The sequence below is a fragment of the Sciurus carolinensis genome, chromosome 13 (assembly GCF_902686445.1).
Source record: "Sciurus carolinensis chromosome 13, mSciCar1.2, whole genome shotgun sequence".
NCBI classification, from domain to species: Eukaryota; Metazoa; Chordata; class Mammalia; order Rodentia; family Sciuridae; genus Sciurus; species Sciurus carolinensis.
The window spans coordinates 71,634,605-71,660,009 of NC_062225.1; the positions used below are offsets into that span (position 1 = coordinate 71,634,605).

General features: G+C 49.5%; 3 protein-coding genes across 7 annotated transcripts in view; 1 reads left to right on the plus strand and 2 right to left on the minus strand.

The window, feature by feature from the left end:
* Positions 1-11,304, minus strand: part of Clip4 (CAP-Gly domain containing linker protein family member 4) — a 102,369-nt gene extending 91,065 nt beyond the window's left edge. Inside the window, exon 1 of the mRNA XM_047522559.1 lies at positions 11,174-11,304. The gene's annotated coding sequence lies outside the window, so the exon portion shown is untranslated. The remainder of the gene's footprint in view (positions 1-11,173) is intronic.
* Pcare (photoreceptor cilium actin regulator) lies at positions 275-8,855 on the plus strand. Of its 2 annotated transcripts, none has more exons than XM_047522553.1 (2): positions 275-4,005; positions 8,651-8,855. In XM_047522553.1, the coding sequence occupies exons 1-2, from the start codon at positions 287-289 to the stop codon at positions 8,853-8,855; spliced, it is 3,924 nt and encodes a 1,307-aa protein (XP_047378509.1). In that variant the 5' UTR covers positions 275-286. The 2 variants fall into 2 exon arrangements, with proteins under 2 accessions (XP_047378509.1, XP_047378510.1); XM_047522554.1 differs by having other exon boundaries at positions 8,654-8,855.
* Positions 11,305-21,842: 10,538 nt separating the features above from the next.
* Togaram2 (TOG array regulator of axonemal microtubules 2) overlaps positions 21,843-25,405 on the minus strand; it is a 64,810-nt gene continuing 61,247 nt past the window's right edge. For all 4 annotated transcript variants that reach the window (XM_047522973.1, XM_047522975.1, XM_047522974.1 and 1 more), the window contains one exon: positions 21,843-22,525. In XM_047522973.1, the coding sequence (XP_047378929.1) occupies positions 22,188-22,525 (338 nt within the window). In that variant the 3' untranslated portion in view covers positions 21,843-22,187. The remainder of the gene's footprint in view (positions 22,526-25,405) is intronic.

A 25,405-nucleotide genomic window follows, 5' to 3' on the forward strand; every position in this document is an offset into this window, starting at 1 on the left:
CAAAACACAGGCCCATAATCCCGGAGACTGAGGTCCTTTAGAATTGTCCTGCTGCTCACTAACAGCAGAGGGTTCAAAACTTAGAAGGATAAGAGGATGACAAGCACCTCTCCCTCTTCACCGTGGGGCCAAGGAAGTAAAGAAAGCTGGCTCCAAGTTCAAGACCTCGTACCATGAACTTCAAAGGAATCTGCTCTGGAATTGCCTGGATGGACTAGTTTTGTTCCTATGTTCAAGATGATTCTCTGAAAATTTGGAAGGCTGGGGTGGAAGACAAGCTGCCACCATGGGGTGTACACCTTCACACAGTGACATTGTGAACAACCTGGCTAAAAGTGGTGTTCAGTTTTTGAAAAAGCCCACAGCTATTTTGCCGGGATGTCATGGGCGCAGTGGAAGAGGTTCCATCCCTTTGCTGGTTAAATGTTCCACCTGCTATGACTCTTGGTGGGGCCTGCCCCAGGAACAGAGGCCAGCAGAGGAGCAGCTGAGTTCCAGGAAGTTCCAAACCATGGCTGAAGGTCTTGGTCAGAACTTGGGAGATATGGAAGAACTAATCTCTGAAACCAAAACTTCTTCATCCTGGCTGAACAAACCACAAAGCCACATTCCATTCAAGAGAAAAGGTACCCTTGGGACACAAGGGGCAGCCTTTTCCAGGGAAGAGAATATGGAGAGTACGACCCTGGAGACCTCCAACTGGGAAAGGAAACCAACATGCTATTGGTCAGGCCAACAGGGCCACTGCAGCCAAACCATCCTCCCTGCTCCCGAGTCAGAAGGCAAAGTGGACTTCCCTGAACCCCTGGTCAAGGCCCACCAGCATGCCTATACCTACCTGCACTCCAGCCTCTCCAAATATGAAGCAATTCTGCACCTGGTCCAGCAGGCCAGCCAGACCCAGGAACTCCTGCAGCCCATGCTCAGCTTCCTGCTGCTGTGCTTTGAGGAGGTGGGCCAGCTCCTTGGGGAGATCTCCAAGGATGGAGACCTGCTCCTCCAGGAAGTTAGGGAGGATCTGGCGTGGCCATTGCGGAAAGGAGAGCCCCAGGATCAGCCAGATCTCTTGCAACAGCTCCTGCAGTACACGGTCAGCAAGCTACAGGTGCTCCACAGCACAGTGGCTGTCCTCACCGGGAGCTTCCTGGAGAGTTCCAGCAGCTATCTCCACTCCACGGCGAACCACTTGGAAAATAAGCTGAGCACAAAGAGGGGTGTGGATGAACATCTCCTAAGGGCTCTGGGGCAACTGGAGAGCCTGGCAAGTGGCCACGATGACCCTGGGCTGCAGGATCTACCCTTGTGCTCTGAGGACAGTGGCATTGGGGCCGACAGTGAGTCCGTGAAATCTATGGACAAGCTGGGTAAGCAGGCCAGCTGGGACTTTGCACCAGAGGCTGTAGCATGGAAGCCAGAGATTTCACCCCAGATGGAGGCCAGGCTGTCAGAACAGGCCTGGCAGCAAAGCACATTCCGGATGGGTTCCGACCGACCCCAGGACTGTCCACTGTCAAGGTCTCCCATGGCAAAAGTGCAGCCAGCAGCACAGGGCAAAGTAAGGAGTGCAGGCACCCCCAGCACAGGCCCAGAAACTCTGACCTCCAAGCCTTCCGAGGTAAGCAAAAGTGCTTGGTGCGATTCCCTGTGGACTGGGATCCCTGTGGAAGTACATGTTCCTAAAAGTTCCGGGTCTGGAGATGTTCCATCCCTTAGTGAAGGCGAGGACAGCAGCCCAGAGGTGGAGGAAGATGAAGTTAGCAACATGAGTCCATGGGAAGGGCAGGAAAATGTTCCACGTTCCAGGCCTCGGTCTTCACCTGTGGGCTGGGAAAGCCCACTTCAGTCACACTCCAGGAAGCTTAGGAGCCCCCAGGCCCAGGAAATGATTCTGAAGATGAAGGAAGCCATCAGTGAAAGGATCAAGTTTGTCCCTGCACCTTTGGGGCACCAGGACTGGGCTGAGGAGGAGGAAGGGAGGACAGGGGTCCCACGGAGACCTAGCACGGCCAGTGGCAGCAGGAGGGCCCCCGAGAGGAGGCAGAGGTCCCAATCAGAGACGTGCCTTAAGAACCACATGGGGGACCCCACCCTCCAGGAGCTGCGGAGGGTCCAAAAAGACCTCAGCCAGAGGCTGGAAGCATTTTATGCCCAGGGCGCCAATCGGAAGGAACAGAGGAAAGAACAGATTGCGCAGCCCAGAGCAGCAACCACGTGGCCCAACAGCAACTGCAGGGTGAGCTCCAGCAACACCATCAGCAAGCTCAAGGCATCCCTTACCAAGAACTTCAGCATTTTGCCTAGTCAGGACAAGAGCATCTTGCAGAAATGCAGTCCCCACTCTGCACTTGAACAGCCCTGGCCGAGGAGAGCTGAGCGGCTGCCAAGTGCCGTTCCGTCCCGTGAGGACGAGACCCCTGGGGCCAAGGACTGCAGCATCAGGAGCTCTCCCCCCAGAACATCAGTCAAGAAACTCATCGAAGCTTTCAGTCCCACTGAGAGTGTGAAGACACTGGGGGACTCCAGGAACTCAGGATCAAGTCCCTGCCGCAGGAAGTGGGGAGTCCCCATCATGCCTCCCAGATTTCCCATTTACAGGGGCCTTGCTCCTTTGTATACTAAGCCCCAAATTTCTCCAGCAGGAAGCAGAGAATGTCTCAAGGTGAGCTCAGGCTGGAGACCCTCAGCACCAGCATTTCCCCCTCTGCCTACAGCAGAAGCGATCAAGAATGAGGACATCTACGGTGAAACAGAGGAGGGCGCAGAGCATCTCCCTCCGCCACCTCTGGAAGTCCTGATGGATAAATCCTTCACTTCTCTGGAGAACCCAGGAAGTAGAAAATCAACAGGGAGCTCCCCTGAAGGGTCCCCAGTACCAGGGCTGGCACAGGCCGGCCCTACCAGAAGAACATGGGCTTCCCCAAAGCTGAGAGCTTCCATGAGCCCCCTTGACCTGCTGCCCAGCAAGAGCACCTCCAGCCCCACCAGGCTGTGCAGCACAGGACCAGGGAGCAGCAAGAGTGGCAGCAATCCCAGAAAGCTGGCCCAGGATCCGAACCTGCCATCTGCAGCCAGCCCCGACCCAGAGGCAGAGAGCGGGCCTCAAAGTCAGGCGCAGGCAGAGAAGGCCACAGGCCTCTCCAAGCACCACCGGAAGGCAGGACCCTGGCACCCCACCAGCCCCACATCTGGGCAAAGCAGGACTTCAGAACCCAGCCTGGCCAGACCCACACGTGGTCCACACTCTCCTGAGGCCGCCAGGCAGAGCCGAGAGAGAAGCCCCCCAGTAGTCAGGAAGAACTCTCCCACCAGGGCACACTGGGTACCCCAAGTAGACAGGAGGCAGCGGAGCCTGCCATCGTCTCCTGGACCCGCTCAGCCAAGCGCTATGCTCAGCTCCTCCAGTCCTCCACTTAGCCCTGGAGCTCCCAGCCCACCAGCAAGCCTCAGGACACTGAGCCCACCAAACACAAAGAAGCGAACTTCCCCACCACCCCAGCACAAGCTGCCCAGCCCACCCCTGGGGAGCCCGCCTGCTCTGCACAATGTCTCCAGTCCTCCTGCCCAGCACACAGAAGCAAGCCCCCCTTCCTCTGTTCCCTCCGCATCCCCCCCAGAGTCCCCCTCTCAGGGCTGTAAAGAGACCAGAGACACTGAAGGCAGTCAAGCCCCTACAGCCAAAGCGTCTGGGAACACATACTCCATATTCTGCCCTGCCACCTCCTCTCTCTTTGAAGCTAAATCACCATCCTTGACAGCCCATCTGCGGACCCCCACATCCCTGCCACCAGAACCTGGGGGCACTCTTGGGACCCCAGCAGGATGCTGGAGAAGCAGCTCGGGGTCACAAGTGAGGGCAGAATCACAGAGGAGAATGGCCCTGGGTGCCCTCAACCCTCTGCCTTTTGTCAAAAGGACAGCTCCCGCCTGCCACTCTGGTGTCCGAATTCAGCTGCCTGGCTCCAGCTCCACTGGCTCCTCTTGGGAATCCCAGCTTGGCCAAAGCAGGTAAGGCATGAACTCAGGTTGCTGCCCTTCAGTTACTTGGACTGGAGAAGAGCAGAGGCAGTGGGCCCAACAGATTGTCTGGGTCAGTAGTTTTCAAACTCTGCTCCAAGAGAAGAGTCAGTTGGGCAAAAGAGGTGTGGGGTCAGAGTTCAGTCTCCTCGCCACCAGGAGTGACTGTGCTTTTTTGTTTGTTTGTTTTAGATTTTACACATTGTACATTTTATTAAATACTGAGCTTTAGTACAACAAATTTACTTCTGATAGACATTTCATTTTTTAAAAAGGTGGCTGTGTTCAAATTCCTACCTGACCCTGCTTTCTGGAGAACCATTCATTTTTACTATTTTTTACTTAATCGTGAGCAGAAAATTAATTTTCTCTAACAAAACAAAGGAATTTCTAATGGTACAAGACTTAATATGTGGAAGTGGATGCTCCCAAATGGTAGATGTGACTACAACAGACTGTGGACTGTGCTTTTAACTAGTACATATTTTGATTCCTGAGAAAGATTTTAATTGAAAAGACCCTCTGCTGCATTAATTTGTGTGTGTGTGTGTGTGTGTGTGTGTGTGTGTGTGTGGTGCTGGGGATTTGAACCCAGGGCCTTGTGTTTGCGAGGCACTCTACCAACTGAGCTATATCCCCAGCCCTGCATTAAAATTTTTTTAAAAAATTAAAAAAGCTTCAAACAACCAAGTCAGCCCTACACCCCATAACCCTTATTTTATAGATGGGGAAACTGCTACTTACTGATGAAATGACTGGCCCCACTTACTGCAACTTTGTCTGGACCCTGCAGTTGGATTCTGGGAGGTTCTATAAACATCTGATCCCAGGACCCCTTTAAACTCTGAAAAAATACTAAGAAGCCAAAAGAACCTTCATATATGTGGGTTACATCTACCCATTTTTACTGTGTTACAAGTTAAACACAGTAAAGAGAAATTTGTAAAATAGTTATTATTTTTTAAAAAGAATAAACACATTCTCCATTAACAGAGATAATACATTTCCATGAAAAATACTTTTTGTACAACAACAAAAAATTTTAATGAGAAGAGTGGCACTGTCTTATATTTTTGCAAATTTTTGGTGTCTGTCTCAACAGGAAGACAGCAGAGTGCTAGGTCTGTTTCTGTAGCCAATCTGTGGTGACATCCCACACCATCATCTGTGACATGTGTAGCAGCACCAAGAGAATGGGTAAAAAGGGAAGCAGCATCTTTGTATTAAGATGAAAATAGGTTTGGCCCCACAAGTTCCCTTGAAAGTGTCTCGTGGATACCCAGGGATCCCCAGACCACGACTTCAGAATGGTCTGTGCTGGAGGTATGGAATATAAATATCTGGCTTCCCAGGCCCTTGACAACCTGACTCCACTTCTCCATCAACTTCAGAGGTTTGTAGATTAAGAACAAGATCCTTCCTGAAGGCTGAGGACCAGAATCCAGGTGAAGGCTGCTGTCCCCGTCCTTGGCAGACTGATTTCTAAGTATGCCTTTCTCAGCATGGGCAAGTAAGTGACTTGCATGTCACTGGCCCAGCCTGAAGACGGGCCTGGGCACACAGCTGCAAGGGGACATGAGTCAGTATAGCCATTGCATAAGCAATAAAACAAGGACTCATGCTCAGGTGATAATTTTACAGAATGCATGAGGAAAATATCATTCTGAGGATCGTTAAAGAAGAACTCCCTCCAGTATATCTTAATAACAGATCAGACAAAGCTCAACCAACACCAGTCTTTGCTGTCTCTGCATTGCCTGCAATTGTGTAAATCAGTAGTTAATTTCTGCCTGAGTGACACATGTTTCCAGCTTCACAATCTGTCCAGCATAATGGTAATTTTTTACAAAGTACTCGGCAGTCAATTTTAAATAAAGATATTATCTCAGGAAAGTTGCACATTATAACAGTTATATAAACTTCCCCAGCTACTTGAAAGAAATGAAATATTGATTATTTTTGCAAGAATCTTAATGTAACGTTGCTCTTTTCTTAAGTCTAAAATGAGCTTCCTACAGCAGAGTGGCTTTCATCTAAGAACCTCTATAAATGTTAATGCATTATTCCTCACACTTGCTCCTTATTCAGTTATTAGATTTTTAAAACTGTGCCCTTCAGGGGAAGAGCTTGAGAGAACAGGGACAATAAAATGGCATTAATTAAAAACACTAACATTTTAAAACAGCAGGAGCTGTAAAATTGTTCAAGAACATAAAATTGTTCAAGAAGAAAATAATGCCTTTCTCTCAGGTTTCTCCTCAGAATAGGGCAGTCTAAAAGTTGTTTTATATCTTGAATCTCAATACTTGGTGTGCACATAGCCTGAAGGAGGAACCTGTTCAAGGTCACATGGAGGGTCACTTAAAAACTTCCACCCATCCCAACTGTTGGTATGACCACACCTTTAAGCCACTCCAAATTGTGCATAAGATGGAAAAATGCTTATCCCCCACCAGAGCCTGCCCCAAGGTATGAATTTGGTGTCTGTTAGCAGAAACAGGCCAGCCTTTGCCTCTGTCCTAGGAAAGCTTATTTTCTCCCATTCTGCATATGAGAAAACAATAGCAGGAACCAGCATCTGGTTTCCCCAAGATCAGCAACAAGCAGATGCTGGAGATCTAGAGACTGCTCAGAACAGGCTCTTTCTCAAGCAAAGACTTTCAGGGACCTGTCAGGCCCACTGCACAGCAGCCCAGACAGGCTTACAGGATCAACTGGCCTGCACTTGGCTTTGATTCCCTTCCTGTCACTGCATGCTTTAGCCTCTTGACCTTTGGGGCCTGGGGGTCAGGAATAGTTCTCGGAGGCTCTAATGACTGAGCTTCAGTTGTTAGGACTAGCTGAATCCCCTAGTGAGGTACCGGTCTCTAGGTCTCAGAATGTTGGGGCACTCAAGACTTTCTCCCCTCATTGCAATCCTTTTCATCTTTTTCTGAACTGAACTGATGAGGCAGGGGCTCTCTGCAGCCTGGCTCAAGTGGCCCAGTGGCCAGCAGGACAGCAGTTGGACAACCTGCCTGCCTAGCAGTGCCAAGAAGAGGTAGAATCCAAGCCACTGGGTAACAATCAGGAAAATTAGCCTCCTGGCCTGAACTTCATGCAGGCATGGAACCTGGATGGGGCTGAAAAAGAGGCTCCATGTCAGCCTCCAGAGTGGTCTGCCCAGCCTTTCCTCTGAGCGAGTGTCTCCCCTTCCTGCCAGTCCTCCAGGTGGGGAGCAGCAAAGGCCGGTCAGGGAAGAAGTGCACCCTGCTTCTGCTTTCCCACTCCCCAAGGGGCCCAGCGAGAAGAAATCAGTAAGGTGGCGACTGCTGCCCACAAATCACGCTGGGGCCTGAACACCTGCAAGGGCCTGTGATGAAGCCAGAGCTGACATAGATGAGACCAGCTCTGAGGCACAGGGTGAGGTTTTCGCTGCCTGAAAACCAAGGATGCATGTCCATGGTGTCCACGCCCTACTCCTGCTCTCTTGATCTTGTTCAGATTCAGTTGCAAACTTGTGCTCCACTGATTTGGTGTCTGATGCAGAGCTGAGCATATTTCCCTCCAAAGCTCACAGAAAAGTCGAGAACATGCTGTCAGTGGAAGAGAGCAGGGCCCTCTGGTCAGCCTGTGGGGAGCAGAGGTCTTGTCCTGGTCCTGAAGTGACTGGTGAGAGCTCTGACCAAGGCCCCACCTCTCTGAGCCTCGGGTGCCCACCAGTAGCATGATAAGGTGGGCCCTGGAGCGCTTTCCAGGTGTGACTTCTTATTAATTTTACAAAGCAGCACCATAGTGACAGTTACCCGTTGATTACGCACTTACGTGCCATTTCTATGCTAAGAGTTTTACATCCGACATAGATACCTATGAGTGCCTGATGAGATGGATACTATTATAATTTCTATCACAGGGATTAATTAACCTGCTACAGGGCACATAGCCGGTAAGTGGAAAAGCCGGGACTTGAACCTGGGCACCAGACGCCAACCTCCACCAGGACTCCTGAGGCCAGCCTACTAGCAGATAGCCAGTATGGCTCTTGGAGCTGGTCCCTTCCAACTAGACTTGCTTTGTGACCCCCTCCACTCTGCTCTCCAGAAGGATGCCCAGTCAGACTGGAGACCGTATGGGGTCCCTTTCCCATACACAGCCCCACCTTGGCCACATCACTCAGCAGCTAGGAAGCTCTGCTCTAGCCAAATGCCAGGCCAGGCAGGCCGAGCAGTTTCCATTTTATTCCATTCAGGAAAAGGGCGGCAGCTGCACGAAGCAGGCATTTTCCTCTGAGTTACTGTTGTTGCTTTTAATCCGACTAGCTGAGCCTAGGCCTTCATTAAACAAGAAGTGCTTAAGAAACAAAAACAAAACAAAGGCACTGCTCCAGAGCTCCTAGCAGCGGGATCCTGGGCATGGGGGAAGGAACAGGACTCAACCTGTCAGCGGAGGCCCTGGGAGCTGCTTCCCCCCAGGCCAGACCAGGCAGGCAGGCCCAGCAAGGACTGTCCAGTCCCATGAGCCCAATGGAGAGTTAGAGGCCTGGTATCAAGGGTGAGCCCACTGCTGCAAGAAAGGATGGGAAGGGACAGAGGAGTGCAGGAAGGGAGCCGGAAGGAACAGCCGAGGAGTGTCTGATCTGCTCTTGTCCTTCTCTCAGCAGCAGCAGTGAGGAGAGCCCCCAGCTGGATACAGAGACTTGGAGCAGCCCCTGTGCCCCAGAACTTCCGGGTGGCAGCAGCAGGTGTGCATCGCCCCCAGAGCTCTGTGTGCTGGGCCATGGGCTGCAGCCAGAGGCCCGCACCAACCACGTCCAGGACAAACCCCAGTCAGAGACCCAGCCCCAGCCGAAGGAAGTGGCCTGACCATCTAGCCAATGGGGTCACGCTGACAACAGTCACCCCAGAGGCACAAGGTGACAGCCATGCATCCACACTGCCCTACGGATGGTGTGCAAACAAGCTCCAAATGAGGAATCCTGGAAAGGTTTTGAAGATGCTCGACTCTGGCCATGGCCAGTCCCAGGTCCTGCTTTGCTTTGGAGTTCAAAGATTAACCAAAACTTTAGATCCCCGCAATGACACTTTTTTAACCCTTCAAGTGCTGGCCTTAATGTAGGGAGGAAAAAGATTAATTACATGCTTAGTGGGTCAGGGTTTTACCTGGTAATCCAGCGCAATCGTGAAATCATTTAATGCCCACAACAGTGAACGAAATAAATAGAATTCTCCAGTTAAACAGATAAGAAAACCAAAGGGTGAGGTCCCGCAAGTGTCTTGCCAGAAGTCAGACTGATAAAAAATAATCACAATAAAGCAACAATTGGTACAGACCTAGGTGGCCCTAGAATCTATGCTTTTCCCATTACATTGTTGCCTCTGTTTTTTGCATCACCCCAGCTGCCTACAGCATTCAGAGCTGTACAATTGGTGGGAAAGATTTGTGTTTTTTTAAGGTTGAGTGCTGGCAAAGCATTGAAGTCTCCATTAAGAGCTTTGTTTCGAAGCTAATTGCCCCTGACATGAGAAGGCTGCGGTGGATTAGAACACACACCCCACCCATCCTCCCTCCTGCCCCAGCTCAGTCCAATGCTATCAATTCAAAGCTTCCAGTTCCCAGCCAGGGCCATGCTGCCCTTGGCCTCAGTGTGTATCAAACACACGTGCTATGCTGCCCTACACAAGCTGCCGGGATGCTTCTTGGGCTGAGTGGACACAACCGAGCCTCCCAAACAAGGCAGTCTATTCTCCACATCCGGTGGATACTAGAGCTGGCAAGATGGGGTGGGTCACCTCATGCCTGTCTCCCCCTGAGCCTTCTTGGCCAAGTTTATTCCCAGGTCATCTTCAGACCTTCTACTGGAGCTGAAATTAAAGCAAAGAACGGCCCTTCATGCCAAAAAACTGCTTCTGCCAATGAGCCAGATATTTGCTGCGGATCTTGGAATATTTCCATCAGAGGCTGTGGAGTGCTTTCTATTTAGAAAAGAATTTGCAGTAATTGGGTGATTCAATGCCGGCTCAGTGGGTTGTCAAAAGACAAGAATTCTCACCCACGGGTACAGCTAAGGGGCAATCTTCCAGTTCTGCTGCAAAGCTGATTTTTAAGTTTGGGAAAATTATAGACCTCAAATCCTTTCTTGTTGAAATAGATCGTGGGCTCAAGAACATGTTACCGTGGGTGCTAGGGACTCCAGCTTCCGCCCCCAGGGATCAGCTATGACTCCAAGTAATGTGTCTCCAAGTAAATGGCTTGTCCACTTATTAAAATGGGGGCAATGGACCTTGTCTCTTCAAAGACACCTAAAGAACACTTTCTTGATTAGAGTCCCAAGAGGGCCACACCTGCCGGTCTATGGGATCTGTCTCTACCCATTTTTTCACATTTCTAGTGTGACTGCGCTTATCTCAGAGCAATGCTCAGGGCACAGCTGGACCAGTTCTGGGGTGGAGCCTCACCCCCAGTGGAGAGGCACCTGGGAACTGCCTGGGCTGCAGGCAATAGGCGGGTGGGGCAGGAACCTGCAAATGGGCCAGGCTAAGGAAATGTGCTTGCTCTGGATCTGGGTATTGTCCCCAAATGATTGGGCAGTCAAAGGAGGTCAAAACAAAGGTGGGTCCTGGCCGAGCTGGGTCCCAGCTGAGCAAGCAGGAGGTAGTATGGGTGGCCCCTGAGACCCAGCTCACAGGTAGGTGGCTTCAGAGATGACTGGGCAGAAAGTGTGCCCTGCCCCGCGTAGAGTTGGAGCAGGATTCCTGGAGGTCTGAAGAAACAAGGCAGAGAGCCAGCTGCAGGGACTGAACAGAGACACTGTGGATGAACAGGGTGCAGCGTGGGGTATAACCACAGGGACAGCAAAAAGTCTAATTTCTGGAACCTGGATATGAAGTGGACCCAGGTCATCCTGAGGGGAGGGAGGGGAGCCATTCTCCCTGGCCTCCTCCTTAAAGGACTGTGTGGTTCAGGCTGGCTTGAGTGCCCCTGCCGAGATGGTAAGAGATAAGTGGGCATCCGGGAACTAGGCATCACGTCACATCGTAGAGAGGCAACATCATAGAGAACGCCCTGCCGGAATCTAGAGTGAACTACTGTGGCACTCCACGCCTGGGCACGGCAGAAGGCCCCCTGAGACCTGGCATCACCCTCCCCCAGGCTAGACTGGTAAGCAGCAGCAAACACTCACCCCTGCCATGTTGCAGGCAGCAGAGAAGGGGACAGCAGCTTCCAGGTCCTGTCATCAACCACAGAGTAGCCTGTGACACTTCCTTATCCCTCTGGAGGATTTCTTTATTTACTGAGAGTCTTAATGTACCAGGACAGTGCTAGTTCCTGCACTAGGTCCCTGTGTGTGATGTAATGGGAGGCTCCAGCCACTACCAGGTCCAGGCAGCAGTGACAATGAGCTGGTGTCACCATTGTGTGGCTCAGTAGCACAAAGGCTATGGGAATTCCAAGTCAGCTGCTCCCAGGGCAGGCGGGCAGGCAGGCAGGGTTGCCAAGGCCAAGGAGCTGAGGGCTGGGGTTGGGGGTGGGGGGTGAAAGTTCAAGGTAAAGCAGTGCTGAGCTGGCCCAGGAGAAGATGGGGCAAGATGTGGGGTTTTGGCCACCATGCTAACCTCACCTAACCTGAGTTACTTGTAAAACACACCTTGTACTAAAAGAAATTAATTCCACCACAACAAACCAGTCTTGTGGCAACAGCTCAGTTTTACCCCTCCGGGAGACCAGGCCTTTCCACCATCCAGGGCTATGGTTCTGCCTTGGAAGGCACAGGGCTGGTGGCAAACACAGTACCACAGCCTCCCACATGGGCCACTCTTGCCTCACTCTCCTGCACCCAAGAACCTTACCCTTGCTGGACCAATCCACTTCCTTCACTAAAGAGAAAAAGGAAGGCAGTTTTTCTTTGCTGATTAATAAGCTAGTGCATACCCGATCCATCAAGGATTCATGAGTCTACACTTTTTCTTCATAGAGTTCGAAACCAAGAAGGAACGTTGGCCTTCACAGACCAGAAGGGTTGCATACTGTACCCACATCCTTATTTGGGCCCACTCCTTTCTGGGGGTTACAACTTTCCTCCTTCATACCCATGGGGACCCCAGAGCTGTAAGGAGGGAGGTGCTCAGTCCAGCCTTTATCTAATGCATTAGTAACATAGCAAACAGATCTGCCCCAGGGGGAAAACACAATTTTCTGATTCCATCAAAAGGATTCATGGAGGGGAAAAAAAAAAAAGCAAATATAATATTCTGGCAGAACAGTGATACCTTTTTGCAAGTATAAATACAATCCTCAAGATGAAATATAACCTCTCTCTGTGGTGTGGGTCTGGGCTGTTGTTTACTATAAGCAGCATCTATTTTCTTTCCTCATGTCACATATCCAGTCCAGAGCCTAAAATAATCCATGTAGATAGAAAATGCAGGGCAGATAGACCAGAGAGACTTTTTTCTTTCATTGTGAAGAGCTTATGTTTGACAAGACTTGCCTCATAAATCCTACAATGTGAATGAAAGGGACTGGGGGAAATATATTCTTTTTCTAAAATAAACCAGTGTTTTGCATGTAGCAGGGGAGCCAGTACAGTGAATTATAAGTGTTGACATGTTTGTCAATTGATCATCTGGTTGACTGCCTACAAGCTGCCAAGCACCCACTCTATCTTCCAAAGGAAATCTTTTGGAAGGTAATATATTTTTAAGTAGCCCCACATCAAAGATTCTGTTGAACTGCCATAAAGTAAATGTGTTCTGAACCTATATTAACAGAACATGTTATATTGCACTATCGTTTACTCTCTGTGCCTACCTAAAGTTTAAATAAAGTTCCATCCATCCATCCAGACGTTTTTATGAAATGTAATTAAAGATGCATTGCACATGGAGAGAAGCAAATAGTTAATTCACTCAGTACTCTAATTCAATTTTATGGAGGGCCCTGGATTCTGCCAACTTGATTACACTCATGGATTTCAGAAAGTCTCTTGGCCAATGGTCCTGGGTCCCTCATCAGTTGACTGTAACCTTCTACTGATCGGACCACCTGAGTGCTGGATGCTGTCATTCTGGGTACCATTGATGTCTGGCACAGGAGACAGCAACTGGTTTTGGTTGAGATGACAAAAATGACAGAGCACAAGCAGGACTAATTACTGCTCATGGACAGACCTGATAAGCCTCCATGGGAAGAAACACCCAGATAGGAGGCATGTTAGAGGAGGAGATAAGGGGCGTGGTCAAGGTGAGCCTCACTCTTAGGAGTCACAGTTAATCACACTGCTGTCCACTGGGACCAGGACACAGGAGGCTGAGTCCTGATACCTGCATGACCCCACTCCGTGACCTCGCTTCTCTGGGCCTGTCTCTTCAGCTATAAAGCCTTCTCCTGCTACCTGCAAGACACACGGGGAACACCCATCTTTTCTAAAGCACCTTTTTGAGCCATCTTGGACAACTGAGTTCAGAATCCCATTGGCCCTTTTTGCTTTCATTTTCTTCTTTGTGCTTTGTTTTCAGTGTTGAGCTCCACCCACCTCTGCACTGTTAGATTCTGATTAAGAACATTTCCCCCTCATTCCAGAGCTGCACATTGGTCCTTACAGATAGTTAAGAAAAGCTGTCAAACTCCGTGAGCATTGACTTCCTCTTTTGAAGGTTTTGGTGTCTTTCAAAATGAAAAGACTTTAAAACATTTTGCTTGTAATCACAAGTCCGTGTGTCAAATATCCCAAATGAGAAAAAAAAAAATTAGGCTTCTAAATCTCATTCGTCTTCATGTGGAATCTCAGGATCATCTCTCACTTAGATGGATGGTTGGCAATTATTTTGGCTCCTGAACAGTTCCGCTACAGAGCGCTGGGATAAGGCTAGAGTTAATAACAATTATACCTTTTTCTTTGTATGTAACACACTTTTTCAAAATACAATTATTGACACTGTTTCCATGAATTTTAGGGGAAAAAAATCCTTTGAGATTATGAACAAAATATTTTTCCGATACCTTTTACAACTGAACAAAAAAGTGAGGCTGAGAGCTCATGCCGTATTTTGCTCCAAAGACGTGTCACCAGGTGGCAGAACAGGCCTCTCTGCCCTGGGCCAGCCTCTATCCCCACACCTGCTGCAAGCAGCATCTAGATGATTCTGGGAGGCAGAGAGGCAGCTCTGAAAGGAGATTATCACAAACTTCTTGGGGGGAAAAAATTCTCCATTTTCTCCAATGATTATGAGTAGGAAATTGTTTTTCATGTCCAACCAAAGTCTAGTTATAATTTTAGCTATTCATCTTAAACTGTCTTGGATGGAAATGCAAAATTTCCAAGAGAATTTTAAACAAAAGTCCGCTCTACGAACCCCAACCGCTCCAGCCGCCCCAACACACACATATTAAATTGCTCCTAGCATTAAGAAAAAAAAAAAGAAAAATCTTTCCCAAAACCATCTTTGCTCTTCATTGCCATGAACCCACATAGTGGCTGCCAGGTGACAATCCTCCGGCAAGAGCAGCTGCAGACTCCTTCTGGAGACAGCACTGACTTTACTACCAGTGCCCCAAAGCTGTGAAAGCCAGCAGATGAGACAGAAAGGAAATATAGACCCTGGGAAACAAATTACCTTCATGAAAATTATTTATCTACCTTTTTTTCTCCTTTCGAAGGAGACAGGATTGGCTGTGTTTACAAAACCTGGTGACTTTGGAAAGCTATTGTTTAGTTAATGGCTTCTGACACCAGCCCCAGAGGTGCTGGATCACTTTCTGGATGTAAAAATTCTCAAGGAGAACCCAAGGTGATGCTAATAGCAGCTGTCAACCCATGGAGAGGTAATTATAAAGCCATGATTAAAGCAAAACAAACCCTTCAAATGTTTTAACCTTCTTCACTAAAACACCAGTCGATACAATACTGGAAAGGAGACCACCCCTTGAATCAGCCCCAGGAATAAAGGCCTGGTGCAACCCCCACCTGGTCCCCGACTCAGAAACACCCACCTAGGGAGCCCTGGTGTGGAGTGCTGGTAATCCCACCCAGTTGTGCAGAAGCTCAGCTGGGATCAGGTAATTGGGTTCCTCCTCCAACCTCCTTCATCTTAGGACCCACCATTATTTGCAGATTCCCAGGTCCTTCCCTTCAGGAACAGATCTATAATGAGGCTAAGTGTAATGTATAAAGCTGCTCCCCCGCCCATTCCGTTGCAGTCATTTTCCCTGCCTCCCAACCCCTTGTCAATCTGTGAACATCCTAGCTAGCTATTGGTTCATCAGTCAGCTTGCAAGTATCTTTCTCCGATATTGGTCCCATTAGCCCGGCGGAATTCAACCGCCATCTTTCCTCTCTTGCTTCTCTCTCCTACACACTTGCTTTTCCTCCTCCTCGCTTTCCACTCTCTCTAGCGTGCACCCTTTCTCTTTCCTTTCTCTTTGCCTCTCATTTTCTCTCTACCCTGCAGGGAGACACTCTGTTTGCTTAATAAACTCCCTTATGTGATTTCCCGTGTCCGACGTGGTTCCGTGGGATTTTCCTTACACTAAGAATCTGAGTTTTTAACAAGCACCATCCCTGTCTTCTCTCCCACCCCAAGAAAGTCTTTGCATAAACCACATTTGGGGAAACCTGGCTTAGGGTGGCCAACTCCTGGGTGTGAGCAAACATGGGAACCCAGCAACCAGAGCATTAAGACTGGCAGAGGTCCCCAACCCGGAGAGTATGGAGGAACGACTGAGATTATGGTCCAGTTGTCTGGAGCACAACCCAGGGGCCTGCACTTTACCAAGTACCACAGATGATGCTGTGGCAGGCCGTTGTCCACCCTGTGTCTACCCTGTCCATGCCAACAGCCTCCAGTCAAGGCACGCCCTCAGCTTCTCTTTTCCCACTGCAAGTCTTTAGCATTCCCCTACCTGCCTCTGAGTGTCCAGCAATCATGGCTGACTCCCTTGCTGTAGCAAATTCTGGATAATCTGTGATTTTATCTTCAGGTTGGTCTTCATTTCTTAGCAAAAATTGCACAAATCCTATGCCCAGCAGAGGTCATGGTTGGATAGCCAATGCCCACAGCATGTTCTGATGATCAGAGCTGATGAAGCAAACTCTCCCAGCCCAGAAGTTATGGGGGCAAAACTCTGGAATCAAACTAACTGCAGAAATCCATGGGATTTCAGCTGATCCTCTCAGAGGGCTCTGACTGACTCAGGGGAAGGTGAATCTCCTGGAGCCATGGAGCATATTGGACAAGGTCAGGGGCTTTAGAATCAAACAGACCTAAGCGCAGATCCAAGCTCCAGAGACTTTCTAGCTGCTTCTTAGGGTCTGACTCCTAAGGCGGAGATCGTGCCAGGTCTGAAGCTGTGCAGCATTGACATCAGCTGGGAGCTTGTGGGAAATGCAGAATCTTAAGCCCAACCCAGACCTGGCAAATCAGTCTGCCCTCTAGTAATTCCCAGGCGGCCCCTATGCCCTGGCTGAGGAGCTCACTAGAGGACTCTCTGGGACCCAGTGTCCTCATCAGGAAATGAGGGAAATGATCTCCTCCTCCAAGGGGAAGAAGGACAGACCCCAAACACCACAGACATTTAATTGGAAGCTGGTTCTTCTTCCACCTCCCCTTTCGGGATCTGCACCTTCCTCTCCCCACCAAGAACAACAGAAGACATGCTTTTTACTCTCACCACCCCCCGTTTCTCTTCTAGTGGCAGAGCTGAGTCATAAAGGAGATGCTTTGGTCCAGAAAGCACTCTACTCTCCTCTAAATCCTTCTGCCTCCAGCTCCAAGAGTCCAGAGGAGTGGCGGGGAGGGAGCAGCCTGGCGGGCAGAAGAGCAGCCAGTGAGAGTGTTCTCCAGTGAGGGTGTTCCTGGAGGGGGGGACTAAGGAAACCCACTAGCTTCACTTGCTCTTAGCTGACTTTTAAAAATCACTTTTTGAAAGTCACACAGCTGGCACTACATTATTAATCTCCCATTAGATTTGCTTCAAGATCACACCTCTGACTGGTGGGTTATGATGATAATGCTTGCCTGGGATAGTTTCCAGGACCTCAAGTTTGCTTTTGCTGCAAACACTGACCCTTCATTGTGCCTACAGAGGTCTGCTGGGTAGTTGGAATGGGAAGACTCCGCGTCTCTGTCTTTTGCCTCTGTCTCCCTTGCTGCCTTAACTTTCACGTCAGGTTCTACTCAGCTCCCGCAGACACACTGATCGTTTGAGACTTGCTGGTCCTCACCCCTCCCGCTTCAAGGCTCAAGATATCTCTATCAGCCTCAGTGACCAGAAACACCAGACCATGACAAGATGTGGCACCCAAGTTCCAGGATGATCTCTACTTATTCCCAGAAAAGACAGATCTCTTCTTCCCCTTTATCAGCCTCTTTCTCACTCATTATTCCCATCCCATATTCATAGTCCCTCAATCCCCTGGAGTCAAGAAGTTGATTTGCAAGCATGGACTCCCACTGCCCTTCTTTGGCCACTGAAAAAAGCCTTCCTTAATTCCCAACTCTCATCGCATCTCTCAGATATGGGTTTTTCTGTGGGATGATCTTCCACAATTGAGTTTGGTAACAGGAGCGAGAGTGGGAAATGCCAACAGTAGCTCTGAGAGCCTATCAAGCAAGGACAGAGGGTTGGGCAACCAGAGAAATGACAAACCCCAAAAGGTGAGAGTGGCCCTAACTTCCTAGAGGAGGGGGCAGAACAGACCTATTCTGAAGCCAGAATTGCGGACAGGCAGTCAGTGCAGGAATACGAAATCAGGTCAAATTGAGAAAATGGAGGCCATAGAAACCATCTGGGTCTGAGAAGTTAGAAACCGCCCCGGGAGAATGAAATATCAAAGACCTCAGGAGCCCATTGATTACCAAATTTACCTGCCTTTACCATCCTTTTCGCAAAAGACTGCAGGAAAGGAGTTGCTCATCGATGCCCCAGGCCCCAACCTGCCTACATCACTCCATTTGGCCCTTCCCCCTGCCCATCTGCTTCTCACCTTTTTGCCATCTCACCTGCATCTCCTGGGCCTAGTCATGTAGGCAGGAAAGAAAGAGATAAGGGGGAAGGAACAGGAGAACAAAACCTGTAAAAAGGGCCAGATTTGCCCCTCCCGTGATTCTGCCTTTGGGTTCCCTTCTTCCACTTGGGAGAAGTCTGTTCTACTTTTCTTAATAAAGCTTCTTATGTTGTGCCCAAAGACTCGAGACCCCGCAAAGACCACCAGAGACCACGATCAATGCAAGCAACAAAGAGTCATTTATTAGCAAGCTCGAGCCTGGTCCTCTGCATCCTTAACCAGTGACGCTAAGAGGCCCCGAGCCCTCATTAGCAGGGTTTATATAATAAAAGGCAAGCAGTTATACAGTGTTCTTCCTAATTAGTTAACATATACAATTGTAAAGCATGTTATCTTAAGTTCTGAGTCGCCCTGACCTCCGAGAGGAGGGTTGTCGTTAGCAAGGTTCGTTCTCGGGTCAGCTCCCCTGGCCTTCACAGATAAGATGAGAGAAGGAAAATTCTTTACCACTTTCAGGAGGCTGGGGGCAGTTTGGGGAAGCCTGTGTTTATACAGGTGCGGGCTCCCTCTATCTTTCACTTACTTTCTACTCTACACTCGCCTGGGCGTGCTTCTTTGGTGCTATTCTTCAACATCTGAGAAAGCAGGACTCATCAAGGTAACCAGCGGTATCACCTCTAGGTAAGCCCCCACAGCTAACAGTAAGTCTCAGGTGCCACAAATTCCCAGCACGTTGCCGCTTCTTTCAACACCAAGGTCAGCAGAGCTGACCCCCATCCCTCCTGCTCCTAAAGCTGTGACCCCAAAACATCACATCCAATGCTGATCAAGCGTTCCCTATGCCCCTGGGCTTGTGCTAAGTACTTCACAAGGTTATCTCATTAATCTGCACAGGGTTAAGGCAGGTATTGTTAAACAACCATCACCACCTAACCACACACACACACACACACAACCTAGATCGAAAAGGAAAGTGAAGGACAGAAAGCTTGACAAAGGGTCCAAAGCCACACATCAGCAAGCCATAGAGCCCGGACTTAATGAAGCCCAGGCCTCTCTGACTCCAGTGCCTGGCCTCAGTCTGTCTGCAACCCCAGGACATTCCAGGGCTGTGAGGTGAGGGGAGCTGGCAGGCCTGGATATCACAGGGCCAAAGCCATTGTGATTTCTGAATATGGCCACAGATTAGAATCACCTGAAGGGAAGAAGGAGCAAGAGGAGAAGGGGGAGGGAGGGAGGGATGAATCTAACTGGCCCCAACCCAGACCAACAGACTCCTGGAGAGGGATGGGGATGTGGTTCAGTTGTAGAGCACTTACCTCGCATGCGTAAGGTCCAGGGTTCCACCCCAGTACAAACACAAAAAACCCCAGGGGAGCCCAGGCAAGGTACCCTTTGTCTTGTCAGGTGGTTCAGATGAGACACATTAACTGCCGGTTAACCAACCCAGAAGGTAGGAGCTGAACAAGAGAAAACAAAGAAGCAAAACCTGAAGGCAAGGGCCAAAGTCTTCTAAAATCTCAAAACTTCCACTGGAAGGGGAGGAAGAAAAGGAAAGGGAGAGAGGAAGAGATTTGCCATAGCCAGAGGCTGTGTTCCCACCCCAGGAGCATCTTACGTAAGTAGAATTTCTGGTTAAGCACAGTCAGCAGAGAATGGGATGGTCCAACCCAACCTGGCTCCCGGGACCATCTTCATTGCCCATGACTGACCTTCCCTTTGGCTCTTGCAGGTATTGCCCACAGTCTGGGCCCCGGTTACTAATGTGCTGTCCTTTCTTTGTTTTATAAGGACTAATGTGGGGAATCTTTTGAGACTGAAATTACCCAAGTGACACCAGAACCACTCAATCCTTGCCTAAAAACCATGTGCCAGGGGTATGGCCAGCAGATTAAAACTTGAAGTTATATAGGAAAACAGACTAGTGCAAAGATTTATTCTTTACTTTTCTACTAATTTTAATACCTCCAACCCTGAGGATGGGTACAGAACTTGGGAGACAGGGAGTTTCATTTTTGAGATAGGAAAAGGCCGTTGAGCTGAATTTCTGCCCTCAAAATCTCTTCCAGACTCTATGTCCCTGGGCTCTTATCATCCTAAAAATTTCTGAAATATTCTGATCTATTCTCAGATCTTGACAAGCAGAAAATTCAGGTCTCCCAACCAAAAAAAAAGTTTGCTCAGATAACAAGCAAACACAATCAATTATATTGTTTAAGACTAAAATCAGTCTCTTGGGCACATTTGGCTGGTTCCCTTCTCAGTAGACCTTGAACCTGGCTCAGTCAGAATTGATCAAGAGGAAGGTGGTTGTCAGGGAAGCCCTGCTGGGTCAGCATCAGGTGAGAAGCAGCACACAGAGACAAATTGTTCAAGGTCACACTTCAGCAGTCTATTGAAAGCCAGGATCCAGGATGACTTGCAAGTGTCCAACTTCACCCCAGGGGATAAAGAGGGCCCCTCTGATTTCTGCCTGGCAATAGGGCCTCCCAGGGTCACACAACCCAGGAAGAGTAAGAAAGGTGGCATGGAATAGCTGGGTGTGGTGTGCCCACCTGTAATCCCAGCAACTCGGGAGGCTGAGGCAGGAGGATCATGAGTTCAAGACCATCCTCAGCAATTTAGCAAGTCCCTGTCTCAAAAACAAAAAAGTAAAAATAAGAAGGGCTAGGGATGTAGCTCAGTAGTAAAGCACCCCTAAGTTCAATCCCCACCCCCCAAAACAGAAAAGAAAGGTGGTGTGGAACTGATGTCATACGTGGGGGCAGGTGACAGTGGACAGGGGTTCCTCTGACAGGACCCACCAGAAAAATTGCTGAGCTATCACCCTTCAGTCTTCGCCTTACCGGGTGTGTCCCGGCCCTGTGTTTGAGGTAATGACCTGAGCTCTACTTCTTTCTGGTCACACTGTTGTTAACTTGCCGCTGGCCCCACCAAGTCAGAGTCCACAACAGACCCCCTCCCCCTGCCAGGACCCCTTTCACTGGCTTCTCCAATGACTGACACCTCTCTCTGCTTCCTCACGTCCTGGCCCATGCTGTGCCCAGCTCACCTCTCCACCATCATGATTCAACTGCAATCATCTGCCCAGTTTCAGAGACACCAGGTACCAGCACAGTGCCAAGCACTTTAAGCTCTACCAAGCATTGCCATTTGCAATGCTTCAAGCCTGAAGTACCTTCTAGTTGTAGTCCTCGACAGAGTGAGCCACGCTGCCAACTTCTAGAGAAGGCTTTCGGTAACACGAATGTCACATTCCCTTCGCCTTTTGACAAGACGAGCAGATCCTACCAGAAGGTTCCCTGTGCTGAAGATTTTGCCAGGGAGAAGCACAGGTGTCTGGAGAGCTTTGATGCACTTACCTCTAATCAGGCCAATAACAAATGGACCAGATTAAAGTGACCAGGTCTGGGTCTCTGGGTCTTGGGAGTCTTCTTGTCCAGCTGCTCACAGAGGTTCTACCCACGAATGACCTGCAGCGTGGAGGCCTGTGCTACAGTGTTAGTCAGCTTTTCATCCCTGATAAAAATACCTGACAAGAACAGCTTGGAGGAGGAAATGTTTATTTTGGCTCAGTTTCTGAGATTCAGTCTATGGTTGGTAGACTCCATCACTTTCGGTTCAAGATGAAGCAGAGTACCATGGCAGAAGAGTATAGGGAAATTCATGGTAGATGCAAGCAGAGGGAAAGAGAGAGGGAGGCATGCCCGCAGTGACCCACCCTACCTGCCCACAGCTACCACCCAGTACAGTAATCCTTTCAAATTATTAATCCACCAAATGGATTAATCCATCAAGTGGACAAGTGGATTAATCCATCAGATGGATTAATTCCCCAACTAGCTTACAGCTTTCATAATCTAATCATGAGATTTCAGGGGACACCTTATATGCAAACTATAACAGCTACCCTTTTTTTCCCTCGTTCTTTGTCTCAATTGCATCTGCAACTAATTTCGCAGTTTTCATGTTTCATTTTGTTTGTTTCATAAACCTACCTATTGGAAAATTCTCTGAGGTTACAAAAAATGCAAGATAAGAAAACCTTAGAAAAATAAGCGATTCTTTTATTTCTACTTCAAAATAGACTATATACATCTGGGACTCTAAGGGTGAAAGTAGACCAGGAGATTATTCCATCATAAAAATAAAATAAGATAAAAAATAATAATGGCCCATTTCAGGTCCATCTTTAATCCAGCTGAAAGAGGCATGAGCTGCTAGTCATCTTGCTGTCAGGTGGCATCTCCCTGTTGGTGACCTTGTGGCTGCCTCCTGGGGATTCGGTGTCTAAGAGTTCCTGGAGCATTTTAAGGACCTGCTTTGACTGCCCAGTGGCAAAGTCCTGCAGGCGGGAGCCCATTTGCTCCTGGAGGCTCCGAGACAGTTGATACACCACCATGCGGACGTTCCTACCACGCCCTGGCAGGATGCCATTCCCGGTCATGCTGTTCAGGAAGTACCAGAGAACAGGAAGAACATGCCGCTCCACAGCCTGAGGCTTTCGGGGATAAACTGAGGCCACCAGCACTGTCAGGAAGAACAGAGGGAGGGTCACTTAAGCTGGGGAGCTCTCTCCCCTCCCGCCGCCCTCACCCGACTCTGTCCTTCAAAGGACAAGCAGACTAGCAGGGCTGAACTTCCCCTGTGCACATGTTCAAGGATCATGGCACCATTAGGGGCCCAGGAAAATGTTTTAATTTACTTTAGCATCAGAAGAAACAAAGATGAATATATCCAACCTGGCTTATGTTTGTTATGAAATGTACTTTTCTCTTTTATGGAAGAAGGAATCTGCAAAGGCAAAGGTGCACAGAGTCCATGATTATGATGGCTCTCTGCGGCCGGGGGTGGTGGAAGGCAGACCCCCTGGTTACTATCCTAACTCTGCTAGTCCTGTGGGCCTGAGGAAGACACCCAGCCTTTCTGAGCCTTTTCCACACCCGTGAAATCAGGATAACAATCCCAAACCAAGCTCTCAAGATTGTTAGAGATTTGATAAATACATGTCAAGTGTCCACCTTTAGGTAGGCAAGTGACAAATAGTTGCTAATATTAGAATTGCATTAATCCACAATGCCACCTATGAAAGTCCCCACAGAGAAAAGCTGTGCTAGGGACAGAAGTCAAGATTCAGGTAAAAAAGCTAGCAGGGGATGAGGCCAGTATGGCCCTAGCATCTGGTCCAACCTCATAAGACCACAGAAGTCCATGAGTGAACATGTGTGTAAACCATCAGGCTCTGCACAGACCCGCCTCCCGGTGATGAATCCCCTGAATCCCCTCATCCGCTAAGCCCAAGATACACAGCAGCCAGCTGACCCTGCACCCAGGCCTCCTACATCAGAGCAAATGCCAGGGCTGCCGCCCACATCGAAGCACATCAAAGGCTATCCCAGGTCACCAGGAGGGGTGGCTGTGACTTTGGGCTGTGCCCAAGTTACCCGAAGTGCCTTACTGCCATATCCCTCCTCTCCCGGAACCCCTCCCTCAGAGCAGTAAGGAGCTTTGACACCCAGACCCCAGAAAGAGCAGCAGCCTTCCTGCCCCAGGCCCTTGTACCTCCTCTGTTCACATCTTTGCTAGGAAAACTCAAGCTGCCTCAGAGATACATTCCCCAGGCCCAGGGATGCAGAGGTCACCTGGCTGCCTAGCTCCATCTCTCCAGCTGCTAAGGCACAGAAGCCTTTCTGCAAGCCACAGTGAGGGAGCAAACCCCATTAAACTCAAGCTGAAATGGCCGCTGAAGTCATTAGCAAAAGATTAAGCTGTGCTATACTTAGTCCACGCTTTGTGTCAAAGGAAATTTTCTTCTCTGTTCCTAGATGACACCAAGTTAGCTGAAGAGCTCTAGAGAAACACACTTTTGAGGTCTTTTGGAAATAGATGGGGGAATAAATTACAGTCAGTGGAGAAAGTGAGGCTACTCACCCAACCCTGCACCCCCTAAATAACCTACACAGGACCAGTAAGGGTTTCCCTCAGAGAACACTGATTTTGAGCAACAGAACAGGGCCTGGTCTCCTGGGTGGTCTTAATTCCACGCCCCTGCTCTCGCCTCAGGCAACCACAGCTTTACACAGTGACTGCCATTGCCCCCAGTCCTGCCTCACTTGCCCCACATGTTTGGGGAAGGTCTGTCACCTGGATATGAGGTAGGAAGCCACTCCAGGGACACAGGGTGGACTGAACCAGGGAGCAGAGGCAAGGCCAGCGGACAGAGGATAAACCAGAATGAGTAGCTGGCACCAAAGTCCTTAGTAAGGCCACCTGTACTAGGTACCCCTGAGTGCCCAAGGCCACAAGGCCCTGGAGAAGGATCATTTGTGATGCTCCATGGGATGCACTCCTGAGAAGTACACAGAGAAGGGAAACAGAGGGGATGATGCTAGGACAAAGTGGGTATCACCCAGGTGGAGAAAGAAGTTGGTTTTTCACACAGAGGGGCCACTTGTGGGCAGAAAAGGGCCAGAGGAGATGAGGGTGGCATGCTGGTACCCAGGAGGCAAAGGCAGGGCCAGTTAGGGCCTGTGCATTTAGAGGGCTCAGGTCTACAGCCAGCCTCCTGGGGACAAACCCTGGATGACTCACCAAAGGACCTTGTATTTCATCTCTGTGAGCTCCTTTTTTCTTATCTCTACCCCAAAAAGGCTTTTGAAACTTCTGTCTTCTTGAGGGCTTGTTATACACATTAAATGACCCAGGGCATGTGACAGGGTGTGGGCCCAAGGAGACCCAGAGAGGGAGCAGGGTCGGGCCACTCCAGAGGTACTGAACCATCTCCTAAGACAGTTCAGGAGGCTTTGGAGAATTTAATGGGGGCATAGCATGGTCCATCTCCATGATCCAGTCCTCCTGCCTCCTCCAGAGGAGGGACCCTCCCAAGGTTGAGAGGAGGATTTGGCAAACAGAAAAGATGAGAAAACTAAGCTGAGTACTGGTGGGAGGCAAATGGGTCCATGAACCCCCAAAACCCTATGCCCTTTCCATGCTGCCCCTCAAGACCACAGGAGCAGGCACCAGCCTGGAATGAAATCACCCAGACTTAATCCTGCAGACTCGAAGCAGAAGTAGGACTGGGGGGAGCAGTCTTGCCTCAGTTGAAGCTGGCACAGGCGGAGAGTCAGCCTGAGGCCCCACTTTGCTGTGATCAAGGTCCAGCACCCAGCCAGGAGCCAAGTGGGCTTAGATCAGCCCACCCTCTGTTTGCCAGGCCACAGAAGGGGCAGATTTTGTAACTCTCAGGATAATATTGTCTGCTGATCAAACCATGCCTCCCGCAGGCGGGGTCTAGCTGGGCTCTTTTTCTGATTCACACAAAGACTCAATGGCCTAGAGGAAGCCTGGTTTGCAAAGAGGAAGAACTACATACTAGATTCTTAAACTCTGTAGTTATGCACATTCCTGCAT

Bases quoted from the DNA above. Each gene is read 5' to 3' on its own strand.
- Pcare (XM_047522553.1), top strand. From the start codon at position 287: ATGGGGTGTACACCTTCACACAGTGACATTGTGAACAACCTGGCTAAA. The intron at 4,006-8,650 runs GTAAGGCATGAA...TCCTTCTCTCAG, and splicing joins TCCCAGCTTGGCCAAAGCAG to CAGCAGCAGTGAGGAGAGCC.